At 48.4% G+C, this 22,599-nt stretch overlaps 1 protein-coding gene across 1 annotated transcript in view; it reads right to left on the bottom strand.

Annotated features, from left to right (window-relative positions):
- Positions 1-22,599, bottom strand: part of LOC146197358 (uncharacterized) — a 93,396-nt gene that overhangs the window by 5,628 nt on the left and 65,169 nt on the right. Inside the window, exons 2-6 of the mRNA XM_084599171.1 lie at positions 5,406-5,503; positions 5,058-5,269; positions 2,508-2,696; positions 2,049-2,195; positions 109-202 (exon numbers count right to left, since the gene is read on the bottom strand). Coding sequence (XP_084455297.1) covers positions 109-202; positions 2,049-2,195; positions 2,508-2,696; positions 5,058-5,269; positions 5,406-5,503 — 740 coding nt within the window. The remainder of the gene's footprint in view (positions 1-108; positions 203-2,048; positions 2,196-2,507; positions 2,697-5,057; positions 5,270-5,405; positions 5,504-22,599) is intronic.

The raw sequence follows: 22,599 nt of genomic DNA, 5'->3' as shown, positions 1-22,599 counted from the left end.
AACTGCAACAACACATATTGAACTAAAATAAACACAAATTAAGAGGCAAACTGCATGCACACAGACAAATTCTTAGTTCTCATGAGTGGGGTCATTTAAATTACTCACCGATCGCTCTAGAGACGCCAAGTGTGCCGTTCACTCTCCAGATGCCCATCAGCAGCACAAGACCCCCTAGATCCTCTATCCTTTTCCTTTCATCCTGAAAGAAATAACACTGCAGTCAGTAAGCGATCACATACTCCTCCAATAGAGTGCCAGGAATCTGTCTAGACAAGTTTCTCAGCGGAGTTGACTATTAAAAAAATATTAAATGAATCTGCTTACAGATTTGACCAGCGTTATTTGACCCATTCCAATCTGTTGGGTTTTGCAAAGGCTTATAAAAATAAAATTACAAGGATTCAACGCTGCTGAACCAAATATTGAGCAAAAGCTTTAGCTGCGGGTGACCGAGCGTTTTCTTTTTCTTCTTCCTCAGCCCACATATAAAGCCCCGCTTTAACCAAGTCGTATGAATGTGCCTTAGAGGCCTATAGGGTAACGTGAATGCCAGGGTCCTAGCAGGCTGATTCTGACATAACCGTCCCATGTGAAATGAGAGACCCAAGTTGGCAGCTCCTGCCAGCCCACACCCTAGTGTTACGTGGGGTGTGACGTCACAGCATCAGGTGGGTGAGACGTGGCTACCGGCCGCGCTACGCTGAAGGCTCGAAACCTAGAGTAGTATTGCTTTCGCAATAAAAATTAGCTGGTGGTTTAACTTTTGTTAACCTGGGAGGGAAGCGAAAGCTTCATGTACATGGCTACGCTCATTTCCAACCTTGGATTAAACACATTATGCGTGTCTCCAAACGTAAAGCCCATTCTTCATTGGTCTCTTCGGCACGCCGCCTTTTCAGGGCTTCATTCTGACATGCCTTCTTCGCGTTCCGACGTGCTACTGTAGCAGGGTGTTCGTCCTCCATCTCGTGCAGTGTTGTAACCCTAGGCAGGAGCCGGGAGGCTCTTATTTATACACGTATCGCCCCTTGAGTGCCCTCTACTTCCACTTCAAACTGAAGTCACCTCACGTGACCTTTCTTGACAGTGGTCACGGGCCACTTTGTGGACTATGTGACTATGCTCCAAAGGCACAGGCGTCCATCAAGCTTAACACAGAAGTGACCTGTAAATCTCCCTTGGGGTGAAAAGAATGCATAACCATCGGCACCTCACGTGACCTTGACCCTGACAGTGGTCACGGGCCACTTGGTGGACTATGTGACTATGCCTCAAAGGCACATGGCGCCCATCAGGCTTAACACAGAAGTTTGGCCTCTAAACCTCCTTCGAAGTGAAAACCGAGCATACCTGACGCTCAAACCTGACATAGTGAAGCTCTTGCTTCAAAATGGGCAGATAACTGCAATACTCGGTTACTCACAGCACTTACACTGGGTTACCAAGCATGGTGCACAGCAAATATAAATTCACCACTCCACTGATAACATGAATGCATGGCCCATGAAATATGTGGCAAAGAAAGTTACGGCTCACCTTCAATTTTGTTTTCAATACGTAAGCATTTTTGGGCCTCTCACACACGCCCGTAATGTAACCATAACCCTCATATGTAAAAAGTGCTACATGACATAGGAGATAAAAGAAATAAAAGTAATTACTACTTAATTAACCTTAGTTAATCAGTTATACATAATAAGCCAACGTTTCTTTACCACCCATCCATACCATGTGGCTGCCAGCTGCAAATCGTACAAGTAATAATACAAATGAAAGTAACTGTACTTGAAAATCACGAGAAAAAGATGAGCTACTGGAAGAATGCTTATATACATGCATTAACAATTCCCTCCAAATTTCTGCACATTTGTGCGTATGTATTTAGCGCACTGCAGTTGCTCTCCACAAATACGTACACCTCTCATGTAACACACCCCACGATGCTTTCACCAATATCTAGTAGCTGTACACGAACCCAGTCTTCGAAATTTACTCAGGTGACAAAGTAATTTGGCTACTGTTTTATACACTGTGAGCAAACTTGCCTCTCTTTCGGGCTTGTGCGGTACGACCAACTGCATCGGCACCCCTTTCCTGACGAGGATGGCTTGAGAGTCACCCAGCCAGCCCACAATCAGCTGCCTCTGCTCGCGCACCAGGCAACACACAGCTGTGCAGCCACTCTTGAGACCCTGGGACAAATTTCAGATGTCAATCAATCAGTTTTGACAGCCTAAGCACTCAAAATATTTAAATTTAGTGGCGCTAGATTGTTAAGTGCAAGCCTTCAGAACCCCCATTTAAACACCAAATTGCTGATACCCGCAATTTCCGAAAATTTCTGAACGGAAAATCCCCGCACAACTTTTATTTGAGATATCTAAACTCTGCAGGCCACATATTCAAAACATATACGGTCATGGTGCATTTACTGCCTTCAAGAAAAGGGAGGCAGAAAGGCTACAGCCGTGAAAAAAAAAAAAAGTGCTAGCCGAGTTAGTTACCTCTTTTGAAGACCTTTGTAGGAAATTTCGATCTGTCAATTTGAAGCCTTCACGCATGGCGTTCACTGGGTCAGTCACGAAGTCTGGTTGAGCAGCAATGTTTCTATGAAGGTGCGCTGTGGCATAGTCGGCTGCTTCAACACCAGCATGGCCATCAAAGACTGCATAGTAACTGCACTGCGGAAGTCCCTGCATGCAGCAAGTAAAAAAAAACATTAACTTAAGACTAATTCAAGTGCACTTTAAAAGAACCATAACACACCAATAAGCTTCAAAGCAAGCCTGTGAATGCAGCCAGCAGAAAAATATCTCTCCTGCGATTAAAATAACCATGAAATATTTAAGGAAGGCTAGCTGACACCATGCTGGCAACTGGGACTAAAGGCCTATGGGCATCACAAATGCACCTCATTTGAGAGTGCGTCACAATAAAATTTTGTCACTTTCAAGCCGTAATGATAACCTTGTTATTGAGAGCATCATAGAAGCAGGTTTTAAACACACTTACCTCATGTGCTGCCACAAACCATGCATGGAAAGCTACTTATGTGTGTACAATAAAAGTCCTAGTAGTCAAAACACTTCATTTGTTGTGACAAGAAAAATATGCAAGACCATCTGCAAGTGGCTAACATAAATAAACATCCTTAGTACCCATTGCTGCCTGCAGCAGGACTATGCTGAACACCCTTCTCTGACGCGTAGCACTGCGATATATCAGCAAGGTTTCACAGCAATGTCAATGGCCATCTGAGAATTGGACATTGAGGCAAAAAGTGCACCAAAGACATTGCAGCATATGTTCCGGTTATCGATGGAAAAGGGTGGAATCCGCAGCAACGTGAGCACAGTGAACTGCTTTTACATACCTGGATGTGCAGAGTTTTACTGTTTGCTTGGATGAAATGTACAGTGCTTGAAAGTTACTCCAAAGGGTGGGGCTGTTTCGTCAGATGAGAATAACTTTCTGGGGGAACAAATGAAGCGCTTTGTAGTGTGCTTTTAAAAACTCTTTAAATGTATGTGGTTCATTTTTGACACTGTACAAAAGTGATACCAAGTATCATGAAATTGAGCAAATTAAGATAAACACAAGTTTAAGTCATGTCTTGTCCACTTCAACTTCCTTCATGACCTATTATTTCACTATGCTCTTTACAGCAAGAGAAGCGCTCCTTAATGGCCACCAGGTTTACAATTTCCGAGTGCAGTCAAGAACTACAACAAATATTCACTGCCTGCCTACTATGAGAAGATTTAAGTATTTGGCACAAAGCAGCACATCTGGCAGACAATCACATAGCCTACACACTGTAGAGATAACCTGAATAGTTTCTAAAGGGACAGAACATTGGCCAAAATATGTCACGAAATTATGGTGGAAATGAAAAGATCTTCCCTCATAAACAGTACAAATCGAACACTACAATATCAAGGAAACGAGGCTTTACAATTTCAATTTGCCACTGAAACTCATAAAAACAGCTGAGGTGATATCCTGCGAAGAACTGTTGCTGCCACTGATTTTCATAAGTGCACACTGTTCTTTTTTTGTTCCAGGAGTGCTCGTTATGTTTTGTTGTGCGCTGTAGGATAAAAACCACCCCACCTTTGCATCGCCAATAGCATGCTTTCAGCTTTTGTCACCAGCTGGTGCCCCAGTGTCTTGAAATCCTTGGATGAAAGGGTGACTAGGGCCCACTAAAACTTTCGTTCACGAGGAGAGGCATACCTTCTTGTGCCTTAGCAGCTTTCAGTGTGGAAATTGAAGCTGATGCTTAATTACTGTCTGGTGGGTGAAATTTAATAAAAACGGGTGCATGCAATGATCGAAAAATTCCAGGCAAGAATTTTTCACACCGTTTTTGTGGCGTTTTTTGGCGAGTTTCAGTAAACCAAGAGTCCACCACCAGAGCTCCAAGCAGCAGCGCATGTGCCGAGAGCACAGCCTCATCTCCTGTGAACATACCTGTGTATCTTCCTAGTGTCTCTCCAATAAACGAGCGTAACAGATGCATGTAACAGTTTCTACTAAAAGTGCTATGGAATCGAACACTTAAGACAGGAATCTTTCTATCATACCAAAAAAAACTGATGCCTAAATTCCAGTGTTCAGTCCTTGTAAGGCCTTCATGTCTTGTCTTCCATCTAGTATGTAGTACATCACAGAACTGAAATCTGTCACTGTGCTAGACTGTACACAGTTTGCTTTTAATTCAGCTCTGCTTGTGTAAAATCCTCGTTTTTGTTCTTAGGGCTGTGCCTCGACTCATAAGTATGGTTTGGTATGGTTTCACATTGTATGCGCATGGTTATGCATCAGAGTCACTTTATCGAAGACCTTTAAGGCAAAAAAAAATCATAATTGTGATACGATACCAACCGCACAAATAAGCCTGCCATTTGCAAACTGGACTCTGTGACATCCTCTGTGTATACAAGCAACCTCAAGGAACAGTGGCAGACTGCAAGTGATATGAGGCACCTATGGAGCGTGTTTTCCAGAAACCTACATGAAGAACTTATTCACGGCTAAACTGATCCTCTAACCTGGAGGCCAAGTGCAAAGTTGAGGTCTGGTAGTGCCAGGTGGCGGTCCTCCATCTTGCGCCGGTTGTTGCGAACTCCATGTGCCGATACGGGCAGGGAAGCTGCGGGGGTGTGTGGCAATTCCTGGGCCAGTTCAGGCCGCTCCCTCCATAGGGTGCATTGCTCAGCCAGCGCTTCCAGCGTAGCTGTTCGAAGTCGCCCGACAGCCAAGTCTGGGAGGGCAGCAAAAGAACTTCCCTTTAAAAAACAACTGCAGATTTCATGCAAAGGTAGACCTATGAAGCTAGACACATGTTTCAAACAACTGCATTGCTGATGAAAGCAAAATGCTCAAAAGACACAGCGTACCTTCTTCTGTGTAACCCCCAGCCTTTAGCTTCAGGGATGTGTTCATCTGGTGTGCCACAGTCTTTGCCAAGACAGTGCTCAGACTTAGGGGCCATTGCCTGCACAGAACAGAGAAACATGCCTTCAGCACAGATGTCACCAGCCTGCAAGCTAGCAACCATCAATGTTTCAAAAGAGTCCACCCTTAAATCTGCATTAATTCTGCACTAGCCATATGAAGTGACAATTTTGGATAAAATCTCAGAGTTTGCAGCATTCCGTTGCTAGCTAGCCACAAAGAAAGCAACAACTATATTGGATTTATTAAGCAAAACATTGCATCATATGAAAATTGCCAAATCTGGCCAATTTCTAAATGCTGGAAACAGCGCAGCTCACACACTAACATATACCAGTAGTGAAATTCCAAGAGCATTCCATCGCGTGGATGTAAGAGTACAGTAGAACCCTGCTATAGTAAAGTCGGATATAGTAAAGTGAAACTGAAGTCCCAGTTCATCTTCTATAGACAACTGTACACTTTTCTCCCTTTATAGCAAATACGTTTTCTGTAAAAATCTGTTATAGTAAAGTGCGCCTGGCCACGGCGACGGCTCCCACGACATGACATCGCCGCCCGCGCACTATTGAGAATCGCGAGGGAAAGATTTTATTTGTATTCGAAAACAAATAACTCCGAGTGTCCTTTTAGGTGCCTTTACCACTAGGCTTAGCAGCATGTAGGAGAAGCCTACTTTACGGAGACCTTGGAGTCGTGAGGAAAAGCACGCAGCGCGTAGGGGAAAAAAAAAAAGAAAAAAAGTAAAGCTGTCTACAAACATGGAAAGGAGGCGCCGCGGTCCTTTCAGTAAGTAAGGAAGAGTAAAAGTGCAGCAAGAAATGGGAAAGGGGAAGAAATGGGCAAACATTCACAGCACTGTGCAGCACAAAGCATGAGGCAGCGGAGGCAAGAAGTGGAGGTGCAGCGTGTGTGGTCTTGCAGCACTTGACTGCTATGCATATTTATCATTTATTGCTTTTAAAAGACAGAAACAGCAAAAAGTGACACCTCGTTCATTCAAGGCTTTGATTTTCACATGAAATCAAACTTAGTTTTATTCATAGCCACGTCCTTGTGCTTAAGAGGTACTGCTTCCACAAGTAAAAAAAAAATTGCACGAAGAGATGACAACAGAGAGATTGAAGCTATTTAAATGTTTTTTTTTTTTTTTTTTTTTTTTCATTAAGCAACAAGACGTGTTCAGCAGCATCTTCAGAACCATGTCATCACCAACAACTGATATCGTAAAGATTTTTGCTGGTCCCAGTGACTTTACTATAAAGGGTTGATATTTTGTTAATATTTATTGATACTGTCAGCACTATGACAGGCATGGAAGCAAACAAAAGAAGTGCAAGACCAAATAATGCATCTCAATGCATATCCTTACGTGCCTGCTTAAAGGCAGCTTGTACAATGCTGCAAGGATTTCCGCGCTTGCAAGGAAAGACCAAAATCAAGATGAAATAGATGAAGGTAGCTAGGCTTTGCTTTTATTTGTATCACTATGGAGGAGCCTGTTAACGTCAAGCATGTGTGTGCGTTCAAAAAGGAATGTGTGCGTTTTAGGCTTCATGGCACATAAATAACCAAGGCATGCGCCAAGAGGCGGGTGAAAAAGATTGTCGGAAAAGGAAAAGGGATGTGTTAAAAATCTAGTTTGTTTAGAAAGTCCTTTCAGGAAACTAAAAACACTTGTTAAGTCTACTATTGCACTTACTCTTAAAAGTTAAAGCTGGGGTGAAATGGGATATGGCATGATTGTAGAAGATGGTAAAATGCTTCCTCCATAGTGTCTCGAGTTTTGGGCATGCAATTAGGATGTGGTTGACTGTGAGCACTTCTCCACATTCTTCACACAAACGCTTATGTTTCAATTAGGTGTAGGATGTGTGTGTGGGCGTGCGATACGAAGACTGCCTACTATTGCTTCCATGAAATGTTGCTGATGTAGGAAACTGATCTTGACTCTAGATGGTGACAGCTGGAATGCACTATGTTCTACTGTGAGTGAATGTGTGCATAGATTGTGACTTTTGGACTGGAATATATACTATTATGAGTTAGATTTCCAAAGTTCGATTATTATAAGTTCGATTTTCGTTCTATGATATGGGTTTTATGAGCCGTAATCTATCGTTTTTTTTTTTTTTTTTGGTTATGTGAGCATGCACTGCCATTTATACCTCTGTTTATGCTGTATTAACTTCATGAAATCTTTATGTGACATTCTCAGTAGTTTTGTTGAGAGCTATAGTGTAGCGCAGTTGTCTGCTCTTTCATTGCGATCGGTGCCTAAGTGACTTCGGATCTAACACAATACTATGTTATGTCCTTGTGTTGTGATCGATTTTACATTAAGTATTGCCACCAAGTAGTAGTATGGCAGCATTTCTGAAATTTAAGAATCCGTGATGAAAGTGTTCTCAATGCCCTCATTATTTTTTTTTCTACTGCTGTCAGGATAGCATAACATAAAGCTATAAAAATTGATGCACATTGAAAAACCCTAATTTTTTTTTGTTCCCTGTTCTCTGATACAGTGCGGCCAACATAAATAGTTTTTGAACCGTCAGTGTGAATTATTGCACTTTTCTTTCAGTGTGCGAAGTTATTGTACTATATGCTTTTTAGGAGTTTGGTATTTGTTGACGTGTGTTAGTGTGAGGTCACAGACTATTGGAAATTTGTAACCATGGAGGCAAGGGGCTATTTTTTTGTGCACTAAAGAGTCCAGAATTCCAAAAGTTCAGAACAGTCCAGAATTTCAAGTTCGCGGCAAATTTCTTCGAATCGCATTATCAATGACCTCGTTGCCTGTGGTTTATTTGTGAAAAATTACTCGAGAGCGGCAACTTGTGGCTACTGGATAACAGAAGTGTTTTTTTCTGCGACTTTATTCGTAGACCGGCTTCCCTCATGTGTGCATATGTTCCATCTTCATTTCAGTGCAGGCCCATTCGTCCACATAAAGGCTATCAACAGGGGATGTTCTGTAAGCACCACAATAAAGGTGCAAAGCTAAGCTATGTACCGGGTCAAATTTCCTTAGATATGATGGTCTAGCTGAACCGTAGACTATGCACCAACCTCGACCGTGCAACCGAGCGATACATATAAAAGCAGAAGACATGCCCTATCAGATCCAAAGTGCACATCTTTCTGGCAACAAATTACTTCACTGCAACGAAAGCATAAAGCTATAAGCATGACCATGGATTTAACCTTGAGTGACACAGCCTATCCGCTGGATTCCGATGTCTTCCACTGTATTTAGGCAAGAAAACTGCCACCATGCTACCCAGTCCTTACGCAACCGAGTTGCAAACAAATTGAGCAAGGAGGAGGTTCCACTACAACGCTTAAAAACAAAGGCAGTGGAGAGGTAAAGACAATATCCTTTACCACTCACCGCGCTTAAAAGCACGTTTGTCAGAAGAAAAAAAAAAAAAAAAAAAAAAAACCATCGACAGAGACAGAGCTATGAGGCGGGTAATTTCATGGAGAGAGAGACACAACAGGGACCCGCCGCGTGCAAGCAGCTGGAAGGCCGCAGCACGCGCCCTCTGGGCAGGAACAAACGATTACGCAAGCGCAAGGGCCGCTGCATTCACGCGAGAAGAGAGGTTAAGTGCGAAGATCATGGAGGCTGAAAAAAAAAAAAGAAAGAAAGAAAAAAAAAAAAAAAAAACTCCCTTCGCTTCACCGGCGCGCGTCCGCGACTCTCCACAGGGAGTCAAGGGCCGGCCTAGCGGTACGTTACTATATATGTCAAAGCATCTAGTGGAAAGAGCAGAAAGGGGGAGGTCAAAATACTAGAACTAAAATGAGGGGACGCACAATAAGCGCAATGGGGAGGTTGCTTGCAGAGTGCACCGGGGGCCCAGATGTGGACGGCGACAGTGGGAAGAGACTGGGCTAATTTGAAACAACGTAAGCGCGCTCATAAAAAAAGTGGCGACAGGAAAAAGGGGATGAAAAGAGCGTCCAAGGCAGGGAAATAGGCGCCACAGGGGAAGGCGGGTGAGCTTGTGTGGAAGGGAGGGGAGATCGCTTTCTAATGTTTGCTCGGCAGCTGCCGGTCGGGCGGGGTCTCCCCTTTCGTAGCGGCCGCATATGTATGCGCTGTCCCCGTGCCGCTAGCTAGTATCACTCTCATAGCTGGCAGCAGCCAACACAACGGAAAACGGCAGCAAGACATAAGGCGACATCAAATACAGTTGTACAGTGATGATGACCGCCAAGACGACACTATCTTAGACCTTTTAACAAAACGAGAACGGCAACGAGGATAACCTTGTCTCGGAGGTAGTTTCTGATTTTTTATTTCTAGTAAACTGGGTTCACAAAGCAAGCGGGAACGTAGTCCGACAGTCACGTGACGGGCCTTTCTGTTGCGACCGTGAAGTCCGTAGTCTCGGCTTCTGCTCCGTACGCCTGGTTTCAAAACACCAAGCAGGAAGCAGGAAGGAGTTCAATCAAGCAAATGCGGAGCCATGTATTTCTTCGATCGATGATACTGGTTATCATCAGTCCTGGTGCGTTCACAATCGCATGCAGAACACAGCTTTCCAGACTCGTCTTATCCAGTCCAGACTGCACCGCGGACGATTCAGGGTGCGCTAGCCGTTCGAATAAAACGGGAAACTGAAGCGGCTTCACACACACAACTAAGGCAAAAGACCGGTTAAGACGTTTGGTGGAGATCGGACCTTTTGGGCACCCCCAATGAAAACATCAACATCAAGCCTCTCAATGTGTGTCTTAACGCACACAGTCAAAACCGGAAACACCTGCGCTGATCAGACACGGCCGCGCGCACCTCGTTCAATGCAATGGCACAGAACGCGCGACACAAAAGAGCAAAAATTGCAATCGGACTCATTTTTTTTTTTTTTTTTTTACAATGTATCAAAGAGCGCTCAACTAGGCTGGCGCTTCGGAACTGGCGAAAAAGCAACAATGCTGCTTCAAGGCGCGTACGCGCACACATACGCATGCAGCTCGCAAACGCATCGAAGCGGGGCGTCACGTCTCAATAACAAAAAAATAAAATAAAGGGCCCAATAAATAAAGGCGCGCCAGAGAGGCGGCATCGACGCGTATCCAATCGCCCGAGAGATTGAAAGGAGTGGAGGGCACTACTAAACAACCTGCACTTGCCCTTATATATCTCGGGGGGTCAGCGGCACGTACAGTTATGGAAGGGAGCACAATGCGAAGGAAAAAAAAAAAAAATAAAAGGACGGGAAAGGAGACGGGACGGGAAAATAAGGTAACGTGGTGGCACGACAGCGCAAGCAGAAGCTGTGCGAGAGCGTTCTCGAGAGCAGGAGTGGCGTACCTGATCCCTTCCCCCCCTCATACTCCTCACCCCGTACCCTTTCACACGCACAGACAGCAGCTATGCAGTGAGCCTGAGAATAAAATAGGTCCACGAGCACCTCTGACAGGCCGGCCCCAAAACACCACGCACGAACGCAGGGCCAAGGCATGCAGAACAACAACAAACGCCCCGAGTTGCGGTATGGCAGGAGGCCGGCCGGGCCAGCAAGAAGTGAAGAACGAGGGCCCAGAACACGCGCAACACACCTCCACCTCAACAGAACACACACAGAGGCCCGCACTTACGGCCAGCAGCAACGGACGGGGGTGCACGCCCCGAACCAAACTCGCCAATAGGGCTGTAATAAGCAGCGCTATGACGGAGGGCCCTCACGCCGAAGACTGTACGGCGGTGAAGAAAAGAGGCCGCCAAGCACGCGCGAACAACGCGCGCAACAAAAGGCCGCGAAGCTACGGTCCACAACTGGAGCAGGGGGAGTGTGGAGGGACGGGGGGCTGGCTAGAACCAGATTGCGCACCACTCTCCCCTTTTCCTTTGAAGCTCGGCAAAACGCAAGTGCGTGCGCATGCGTGATATGGGCGGAAGTAATCTGTAACACCAAATCGAAGACAAAAGAGAAGCAGGTGTGGCTGGCGGTGGCTCAACCTTTCCTGATGGACGCGAAGCGTGCACAAGAGAATGGGGGTGGGGAGGCGCATCGCAAAGCTAGCGCCTTACTCTTCTCCGGCATTATTTTCATATTTCGGCCTCCTCAACAATGACACTCCATCGAGGCATCAAAAGGCGGGCGTCGCTGAATCGCCGTTCATCATGCACACGAGGAAGAACAAAAGCGAGCGCGGCGTCGGGCCGGACATCGGGAAGGCGAAGCACGCCTCAGCCTCGAGGCGGAAACAAAGTTGAAAACTCTCCGTTCAAACAACGAGACCGGCAATCAAACTGCCGTCGAATAACTTCTGATGCGCCTGAGTGAGCACAGCTGCGTCTGGCTTTATAATGGCTGTAATTATAAGCACGTCCTCGATCCGTTACCGTGATCCGCCACCGCGAGTACCACTGCGCATGCCCATAGCCTTTACGCCACCAGATATGCCAAATGCTGGAAGTCGGCTCTTGTTTTATTTTTATTTTTTCAACTGTGGTCGGCACACAGACCCGTCGTGTCTGGACCAATCACGACGACCCGATGTAGCGGGTAATGGTGACGGATTGCGCTATGCTAAATCTGTAATGCAAGGATCCCCCGTAAATCACATGCGCCAAGCGCGGCAACGCGTGCGCGTTGTACACCCTGAGCTCTTTTGTCAGAACACGCGCATGCGTGCGTACTACACCTAACCCGCTATTCTTTTGTTATTTTTGGAATAATATGGCCATAGGCGCTTTGGAACTGACATTTCCTTTCTTTCATTGTGATGGTGCATGCAGTCAAAATGCACTTTCAGATGCATACTATCCACCACCACAGCTTTCCTGCCGGGGTGGGGCAGTGGTAAGGCGCCCGACTACTGTACCGGAGTACCCGGGTTCGAATCCGACCTCGGCGGCTGCGTTTCGATGGAGGCGAAACGAAGAGGCGTCAGTATGCTGTGCGATGTCAGCTAAAGTTAGATCCCCAGGAGGTCGAAATTACTCCGTAGCCCTCCATTACAGCTCCTCTTTCCATTTTCCCTCCCACCTTCCTCCCTTCCCTTACGGCGCGGTTGAGGTGCCCACAGAAAACAAGTGAGACAGTTACCGCGCCTTTTCCCTTCCTATAAATCAGTTTTTTTTTTTTTTTTTTTTCCGTCTCGCGCGGACTTCACGTCTGAAGACAGCCTGCATCTCGTGCTCAAATAAGGAGAAACACATACAGATGTCTCCCAAGAGGAGAATGGCGAAAGCCTACCCTTCCTCTCCTATCATTTTCCTCTCATCGTTTGCCTCTTATCTGGGTTCGTTGCAGTGGTATACATATAGTTATAATTGGTTTACAGGAAAGGAAAATAGTCACACTTCCTCCGAAAAGTGTGAGTTTGGACGGTACACCTTCGCTCCTGTCGCATGGCGTTTCTTAATTGGTGCGCGTTCAAGTGTGGCATTGCAGATGGCAGGAACGCTAGGCAAGAATTAATCTCGTGGAATTTGACAGATCTCGCGCACGGAATTTCGTTCCATGAGCCTAGCGTTTTAAAAAATACGCCACGATAAAGATGCGAAAAATAAATGGCACCTAATTAGATCGCCTTCCGAAGATGCCAATTATGCCACACCACACAGCGGAAAGACGCTGGCGCGAGAACCAGCAGCACACCCGCAGCAGCAATGATGCCTTAAAGACGCCAATGCAATAACTTTTACGCCACTAGCGACATCGAAGCTGTCGAAGCTGTGACAGGTTTTTTCTTCTTGGGCTCCAAGATTACCTCGGAAGGAGACTGCAGCCATGAAATTAGGAGACGCCTGCTTCTGGGAAAGAGAGCAATGGTTAGCCTTGACCGCCTAGTAAAGAGCAGAGACATTAGTCTGCCAACCAAGATCCGTATAACCCGTGCTATGGTCTTTCCAGTTGTGATGTATGGATGCGAGTGTTGGACTGTGAAAAAGGCTGACCGCCGAATAATTGACGCGTTTGAATTGTGGTGCTGGCGAAGACTGGACTGCCAGAAGATCAAATCAGTCGATATTGTCGACCATAAACCCTGACTGCTCATTGGAGGGTCAAATTCTAAAGTTAAAGCTCAGCTACTTTGGTCATCTGATGAGAAGAGAGGAGTCGCTGGAGAAAGATTTGATGTTGGGAAAGGTTGAGGGTCGCCGGAGAAGGGGTAGGCAGCGAACGCGATGGTTAGATGGCATCCTCGAGGCACTGCAGATGAAGTTATGTGATGTTAGGAAGATGGTGAGAGACCGGAAAGCGTGGCGTGACATGGTCCATAGGGTCACGAAGAGTCGGACACGACTGAACTCAACTCAGCGACATCGACGCCCACCTGGCCTAAAACGAGAAAAAAAAAAAAAAAAAGCGAGAGCAAGTAGGCAAAATTTTTATTCATAGGGTACGTTCACTCAACCAATGCGACTATCACCACTTTAAACTCGCGACTGAATCGATCGCTCGATCAGTGTTAGTAAACCAAGCAGAAGTGTGCTCTTCTACTCCGCGCAGCAGTTACTGCGAGCAAGCAGCAGCAGTAGCGAAGGACAAGGAAATCTCGCAGTATTCCAGGCCAGACCAGGCACAGGATAACGTCAGCACACACGGCTTCAAACGCGGCCGCGACGATCGCAACAGCTATTGCGAACAGATTTTGCAACAGCCAAGCACAGTAGCAACCAGCTTGAGTCCCTGTACGCGAAACGGAGTGGACAGAAAAACAAAAGGTGCCATGTGGTGTCCCTATTCTTGTGTGTGTTGCGTCGCCGTTCATTTTTCGACTACGCACACATTGCGTGAGAACCAACCTGCCTTACCGCTACAGCGACACACGGGGATCTACAAAGGCTGCAAGAGATATGGTCAGAAGGAGCCAAGTCAAACACATGAAGACTGCGGCGACGCAAGGCGTCAGCCAGTAACTCCAACCTGAAACTCAAGCGACTCGCACCTAACCAGTCCTGCTGGTTATACCGCGAGTCAGCAGACGGCCCTACGAATTCTGCGCTAATCCGGTAATAGATAGAAGACGCAAATCGGAAGAAGAAAGCCAGCTCCACACTAACTTAGCGGTCTCCACCTTGGTGGGAGGCGAGACACCGTCAAACGAGACTGGCGCTGGGTGCAGAATGGACGGTCGACAGGGGAGCCAAAGGAAGAACAGTGGAACGAAACGGCGCCAAAGAGCGCGATAAAAACTTTGTGCCGGCCCCGCATGCGTTCGCGCGACCACCGCGCAGGACAAGGCACACTCCCCCTCGGGAATAGCCTAAGAGGCCGCGCGTACCGCAGTTCAATCGGCACCGCTACCGGTTCCGGCAGGCCGGCGTTCACACAGCAAGGCACGAAAGCACTTAAACGGAACGCCTCGGAATTCATGGACCCCCACCAGCGGTCGGCACCGTCGGCGAATGGACGGACATGGCGTGCGAAACTACGTCGTGCCCAAACGAATGTGTCCGTGTGCACAAAGTGTTCTTGTTTGTCCAACGACGTGTACGATTAGAACAAGGCGCCCCAGAAAAGGGGGGGGGGGGGGGGGTAAGAGGAATGGCCATTCTTTTCGGCGGCACCACCTTCCGCTGACCACCGCATTACACGGGCGAGAGAATAGAACGAAACTCTCTGTGACTATGCCTCACACACACACACAAAGTCTTAACAAGAACAGGCTTCGGTTGGACGCTTGGCAAAACGGGAAGGCAGTAAGCGGGCATTTACAGGAATTGAAGACCCGGATGATTGCGAGAGCGATGGGGGTGGGGGTGGGTACGTGCGTGTGCATGTGTGTGAGTGTGTGTTGTGTGTGTGGCGGGGGGAGGGGCTATTCAGCGTCGTACACACCCGACCGCATAATGTAAACACGCACCGCAGTAGTCGGTGCTCTTGCGCGGCTCTAAAACGAGATAACTGCTGCTTTGGCGTAGGATGTCGAAGAAGGACGTAGGCCGGCCGCGATGGTGCGAAAAAAAAAAAAAAAAAAAAAAAGACAACTACCGGCTGAGCTGCTGGACATCGCCTTTTTATTCGCCGGCGGTCGAGCCACTGTAAAATAAATCGTGCATGGCAACTACACACAAGCTATCTTGGCAGCCCGCGATGGCGAACGCATGAACTCTACCCTTTTTTGCAGTGCTACAATTTCAAAGGCTCTACGTCACGCAAACTGGCAACTTTTCTGTCCACAGAAGTGTGCCATAAAGCAACTACGGCATCAATGCGACCCGTTTCACTGAAAAGCATGGGTGCAACCTTCATAACGAACTTACAGTAGTCAAAATCGGATATATCGAACTCAAAGGGAATCGCGAAATCGTTTGATAACTCGATATATATTAGAAAAATGGCTGGATACTGCAGCCTAAAGGAAAGGAAATGCTACCTACGCAAATGACGTGCTGCCCGCCGGCATGCCGGAGCGCTTGCTAATCCTAACCTACTTCATATCGGAGCCGTAATGGATCTAGATACAGCTTATAGTAACATCACAAATCCTGTTACCGGTTCTACACATTCGCACGTATTCAAATGTATGATCCGACTATTCCACATATCTAGTTCCAATATATTCCTGCTCGTCTGCAATACCTTCACACAGTGCACAGCTTTCCAATGAATTCAACACCCCAGTCCCGCCGTGGTGGTGCAGTGGTTAGGGCGCTCGACTACCGTGCCCAAGGGTGCGGGATCAAATCCCCGCCGTGGTGGCCGCTTGGCGAAAAGCAAAACGCCCATGTGATGTGCGATGTCAGTGCACGTTAAAAGAACCCCAGATGGTAGAAATTTCCGGAGTCCTTCACTACGGCGTCTCTCATAGCCCGAGCCGCTTCGGGATGTTAAACTCGGCACAAACCAAAGGATGTCCCTACAACTACGTCCCCACTACTGAAAGCAAGAGCCCCCGCGAGACGGCTTAAGTAAGTTACAGGGAAACTTTGCGGCTACGGTGGCCCAGTGCACTCGCCATACCGGGGCCACGGCAGCCCTCACCAACTAATGCCGGCTACCTCCACGCTTCAGAAGAGTATTCATTCTCTAACGTAAGCCATAATGATAAAGGCCCGACAATGATAAACAGAAAACACAATGCGCGTGGCGAAGAGGAGTACTGCAGACGACCCGTTTTAGCGAATAGTCCGGCTGATCAAAGGATAAACGCGCCCTTGTGCCCCAAAGGGGAAGACAAGTGCACGGTACGGCCCTCCCTCAACGTTCCTCCACGCAGCTAGCCGCCATTTACGGGTGCTCGACCAAGTCAGGGGGCAGGCGCAGTTATGTAACCTAGCACACGAGAAAGGCCCATCTGACCGAGCCAGGTCAGCGTTGGGCGGCGGTGTCCGAAGACCTCGGGGGAGGAGAGAAGTCTTTGTGCACTTCGAGCCTGGTTCTAGTAACGTTGCTTCGGGGGCAGACAGCTCAAAGGCCGAAGCGGCGGCGCTCTTGAGCTACACAACGCCGCCACTCAGTGCTCCCCGCAATGAGGACAGCAGACGGGGAGGAGGATGAGGAGGAAGGCAGGGGGCGAGGAATGGGTGAGCGCATTACGGCGTCTGCCGGGGTTTCGCCGCCGTGCAAGAGCGCGGACAGCTTTTGAAAACGTCAACAGTCGGACGGGTTCCTCTCCTCCCCGCGTGTGATGATGATGCCGGCCCGGCTCTCCGGTTTCATAATCACCCCCAAGGCTCGCTCGAGCCGGTCCGTGCTGGTCCAGCTGCTTGAGACGACGGCCACGACAGAGCGGTGATCAGCGAGCGAGAGAAAAGGCGGAGGCGCGCAAGAGGCACGGAACGCACGACCGCACTTGCTCGATCACGCAACGAAAACCGCGAGGGCAGCAGCAGGAGCAGCAGCTAGTTGTCGGACTATGCCGACGTCAGACACGTTGCACGCACCGCGGCTGTCTATTCATCAGTGCGGTAAAAGCGCCGATCGGTCGAAAGGTTTATGAAGCGATGTTTATCGTTTGATTATGCACCGCTTGATTTTCCGGCGCCAAAAGAAAAAAAATGAGCCTTTCTGACACACACACACTTTCAGGGGCCGAAAGAAGCCACTCACACCCATACGCGGAAGGATAAATTCGGTTCCCAACCTTCTCATTTTCTTAACTTTCTGACGGCGTGTCCATTTCAGAGACTGGTTAAGGCACCCTTTCTGTAACATAACCGAACACCGGAATGGCGCGCCTGAAGTCGGGCTGAGGCCCGACATGTCCGTTGCGTCTCAGACAAGATCGATGGGAAATGACATCGAAGCATAGACGCCAGTAGACGCCGAGAAGTGCAAGGAACAGAATCACTGGACGGAACCTTAGAACACGCTAGCGACACCTTGCCAAAACGAAAGAAAATACAAAGGCATGAGAGAGAATCGCGATTCACACACCTCCAAGGACTAGACAGACAGGGGAAAGAAAGGATATGGAGTCCTGTTAAAGCAAGAATAATAAGCTTCGACTCAGCGGATCGCTCGCATGCACTCGCGCAAGCGCGCTCGTGCGCGCCAGTGAAGTGAGGCGGCGGCGGGACTGCTCGAGCGTGCCTGACCGCTGACTGGTTTCCCGACAGGCAGTCGTCCTTCTTTCGACTCCCATCAGGCCAAGAGCCGCGCCAAATGCGAGGTCGTCGCCGAGCTGCCGTTGCGAAGCTTTCTTGCGCAGTCACCACCCATAGACCACTATGCAACTGCGATCCGTATGCAAAAGGGAAAAGCTTAGCGCGACCAGCAATAACCACAAAACCAAACTTAATCCGCGCAGTAACCGCCGCAGAGTGAGCGCGGACACACTGTAGGCCACGGACATGAGGGAGTAGTCCCCCGCGCAGTCAGCAGGCAGACTGGTTAAGATGAAGCCATACACAACACGTGGTTAACCCCGTAATAATAATAATAATAATAATAATAATAATAATAATAATAATAATAATAATAATAATAATAATAATAATAATAATAATAATAATAAAAACTCCGCAAGCCCTTGCGGCCTCAGCATCAACAGCCACCACGGCGGGCTCTGAGTGCCCCTGTGCTCAAGCACATCAGTCACCGACTTGCATAAACAACCACTCTATATAGCAGGTTGCCATCGGCATTGTCCTAAGCGCTGACATTCGGTGCTCTCAGATGCATTCAATTCTGCGCACCATCAACTCGCAAGAGTCTCAGAATTTCGGTAATCGTGTCAATGTCGCGTCGAGGAACCAGCACCGCTTGCTCCGGTTAAGAGCCTACACGAGGCTTGCTGGTCCCGTCAGTAATAGTGCCACACACGCAGACCTCCTCCCCTGGCACGCAGGCGACGTCGGGGAGTGCAGCACCGCCAGACAAGCGCTGTGCCACTGAACCCGCTCCTCGGCGCTGGCGTCGCACAACAATCGGGCTTGCACTTTCGGCGCACGGCGTGCACCATTAGGCGCCGGGATTTCCGCCCTGGGAACCACGACAACAGCTGAAGCACGGGAGGGAAAAGGAGAGGGCCGAAATGACGGAAAGAACTGAAAAAACGGAGCAGCGATGGCCGGAGGCGGCACGACATTCGTCGTTGCGTCACGCTCGTAACTGCACGAACGAAACGCTCCCAAAGCAGGGAAGTAAAAGTAAAATAGACGGAAACAAACGGGAAAAGGAAGAAAACGTAAATTTCGGAAAGTTGTGCGTGTATATGTGTGTGAATGTGGGGGTCTAGAAGCGAGGAAAAATGAGAAACGAAGGGTCTCTGTCTCAAGAGCGAGCAGGCGAACTTTCTTCCCAAGGCCTCGCCATCTCACCCCCCCCCCCCCCTTCCCCGCTTTCTCACCAGGTTTTTCTATTTTATTTTTAACTTCCCTTCACAGAGTGCGCCGGAGCGCTGACGACGCCGAAGACGCAAGAAACTCCGCTTTGCAGGAACACACCGAGACGACCTCGTGGCAAACTCGCTCGTCCGCACGTCGAGGCGTGGAGCGGTAAAGAAAAAAGAAAGAACGGAAAGGAAGCGACTGACGAGGGACGGCCACGGAAACCAGTCATCGGCGAGGCACGCTCGAGCAGCCCCGCCGCCACACTTCACTGGCCCGAGCCCGAACGTCGAGAGAAATTGTGCTTATTTTCCTAACCTCCCTCGTCCACGCGTTCCTTTCCCCTTCTTTTGGGGCGTCGTTCGTATTTTACAGTGTCAGGGTTTTAAAGGCAAGCCACTAAGCTCATTTTTTGGGCCCTCCTCCGCCACCCATTTCTTGCAATAATCTCGCCTCCCACTTTATAACCAGGCGACGAAGAAATGACGTACAGGACCGATTAAAGCCTTACTCCTTGCCTTTTTTTTTTTTCCCTCCTATTTTTCTCATCGCGCAATCTCGGGCCTGAACTTCCCCTTAAAAGCGTACGAGGCGCACCACTGGTCAATCCCTCTGTCTCACGGTCGCTACGTCAGTCGTCGCCCAGCAGAAGCAACATACTGAACCAACACACGGGAGCGTACCTCCCTCCCTCCAGCGCCCCGACTGAGACAGCGCTTTCCGAGGAGAGATCACGTCAAATACAGGACTGCTGGAGGCGTACAGCAGCGAACGATGAATCAGACTTGCCACCGAGGAGGTGCGCGAGCACGTACGCGCGGGAAAAAAAAATAAATAAAAAAAAAATAAGGGGAAAAAACAATAACACCGGAGTTAATTAAAGCGGCGACCATGACACGTAGGCGGGTAAATTTGTTTCGTCTCGCCAGGTCTGGCAACGATGAGACGAGTGAACGAGGAAGAGGCTGTGCCGTCGTTGAAATGAGCGTGGGCATGTAGCCGCGGGAGCGAAGGCCTTAATTCCTAGCGCGAACAAAAAGATGACGAATCAGGCGGGCTGTTTCGTAGCACATACGTGAGAACCGCACGTGCATCCCCCATCAAGATGAACGCGTGCAAAGAGAAGCGACGGAAAGTGAACCAGATGAAAAACCTCCAAGCTAAGTGCGTGTTCGGGTCGGTCTTGGAACGCGACAGGTGCAGCAGGCATTGTGGACGCCGTGCCGCCGTGTATGCTCACAGGACGAAAAAGACTCCAGGACACAGAAATAAATAAATACAGAGCACAGAACGTAAGGAGTGGCCGAGCGCTGGACACCACCGTCAGGGCTACGGGGATGATTATGACTGAGTGTCTCCCCGGATGGCGTTGCTACCGCAATGTCCACTGCACGGACAGGAAAGTTGCCCCTTGTATACTAAAGTCCGACTGCGTTCTGCAGCGCAGGCCACGAGGAAGGGCGCCCGTGATCCGCTTTCAGATGCAGATCGCATAGGACATGCTGGACAGCAGCGAGGACATCAATAATGTCTGCCTCGTTGCTACTGGTCGAACTGGTGATGATTGGAAGTGACGCTTTCAGTTCCTTCCGATGAACTGCTCTAAAACTGGGCACTCGAGTGGATTTTCGTCTGCCCGACGCAGGCCCGGCCGTAACAAGACGAGGAGGCTGTTCGTTTAGGGAATAGGTAGGAAACACCTTTCGTCATTCATGAGAAAACCAAGCGCAGCGGGGCAGGGAGTTGGAAAAAGAGGGAGCAGGACGAAGACGGTCCCTCGGCCAGCTCATAGCGGCACAGGTTGCAGGAAATGAGAGCTATACGCACGTACAAAACCACCGCCAACTAGACCACCGATCCATTCACTGTACGATACATCACAAATGACAACAGCGAGGTCAGTAACTTTTGTCGCACAAGTTCCACTATGACAACCGGCTGCATTGTGTCATGTCACAGGCGCGGTACGCACGCAGTGTACCTATCAAAATTTCTGGGCGTCACCGGAACGGACAAGGGAGGCCTGCACCGAAGTCTTTCAAACGCAAGTGAATACCACAAGCGCAACCGGGACGCCCTTCCTGCGCGGAAGACCGGAAGTCCACTTACACGTGTCACACGTACTTACGCATGCATAACCTTTCACGAAGCGTACCGATATTGAAAGAAATCGATCCGTACTTCCGTCACATCTAACAAAGGGGTTGGAGAGCTTAGGCGCACCCTAACAGGAGGATGCCAGCGCGAGAAAGGGCAGCCTTCGTAGTGTCGCGTATGCGATAAGAGTGCCGACCACTCTTCTTCGGCGGCGGGAGTTATGCGAGACGCGCCGGCAGAGAATTTACGACCGGAGGTAAGCGAGCCGCACGCTTTGCGCAGATAAGCGCGCGTCTGTCGGCACCCCCCAGCCTCGCAATGAGGGCAAACACCGCTCGTTAGTTATTGCGCTGCTTCTGATATATTTTATATAATGATATATCGTTTAATTTGATTTATTGACAATGTGTTCAAGTTCGCGGCGATGTTTTTCCTCGCTTCCACTGTTTTAGTGATGTACTTCAATGATGTAATTATATTTATTTATTGGAGAATGTTTCTACTCTGCTGCTTGGTAAGCTGTCATTCCTGTCATTACAATGCATCCGTTTAGTTGACTTGTTTCGTCTTCAGTCTCTTGCTTGTAAGGCATACTTGAGACACTTCTGCGAGCACCATAATAATGGTCCGAAGTATGTTAAAGTAAATAAAGATACGAATATATACGAATAAATAATGATACGAAGTCGGCGAACCGTTCGCAGCTTTAAAACGTCGCGCGCATAATTAACGTCCTGTTACGCGCTGCACCATATCCGTGCTTCGATAATGCTCTTGATTTGCTTTTCTATTTAGTAACCATCGATTGACAAATCTGGTGAAGTTCTGAGGTCGGTGCCGGATGTTTACGTCTCGGCCACGTCAAACGGCGGCAATGTGAAACGCCCAGTAAATCTTACAAGCATAGATACAAGCAATTAACAGAGGGGGCAGTTAATAGTTCAACGCGATAGCGTTGATTATTTATATGCAGGTTCCCTCTGAGGATCCTCTCGCGTATATACACGTGCACCCTCGCTTAGTCTCAAATTCCTTAATTTGTGCCTCTTATCTCACATTTGGCATACAGCCGTAAATTACCACATTATGAAATATCATCCGAGAATTATATGAAGTCCCGCTTTAACCAATCCTTATGGACATGACATGCTCGACCTAGGAGCAGCGCGACTTGGGATCCAAGTGTCCCGATGGGTTCCATTAGGAGAAGGCCGAGTTGACAGCTCCGGACATCTATAGGCCATATCAGGGGGCCACGTGACCTCCTACCACTTCCCAGAGTTAAGCCCGTGATT

The sequence above is a fragment of the Amblyomma maculatum genome, chromosome 3 (assembly GCF_055883805.1).
Source record: "Amblyomma maculatum isolate TAMU_Amacu chromosome 3, ASM5588380v1, whole genome shotgun sequence".
Lineage (NCBI taxonomy): Eukaryota > Metazoa > Arthropoda > Arachnida > Ixodida > Ixodidae > Amblyomma > Amblyomma maculatum.
The sequence above is the reverse complement of the archived record's forward strand: the minus strand, read 5'-3'. Positions and strand labels throughout refer to the sequence as shown.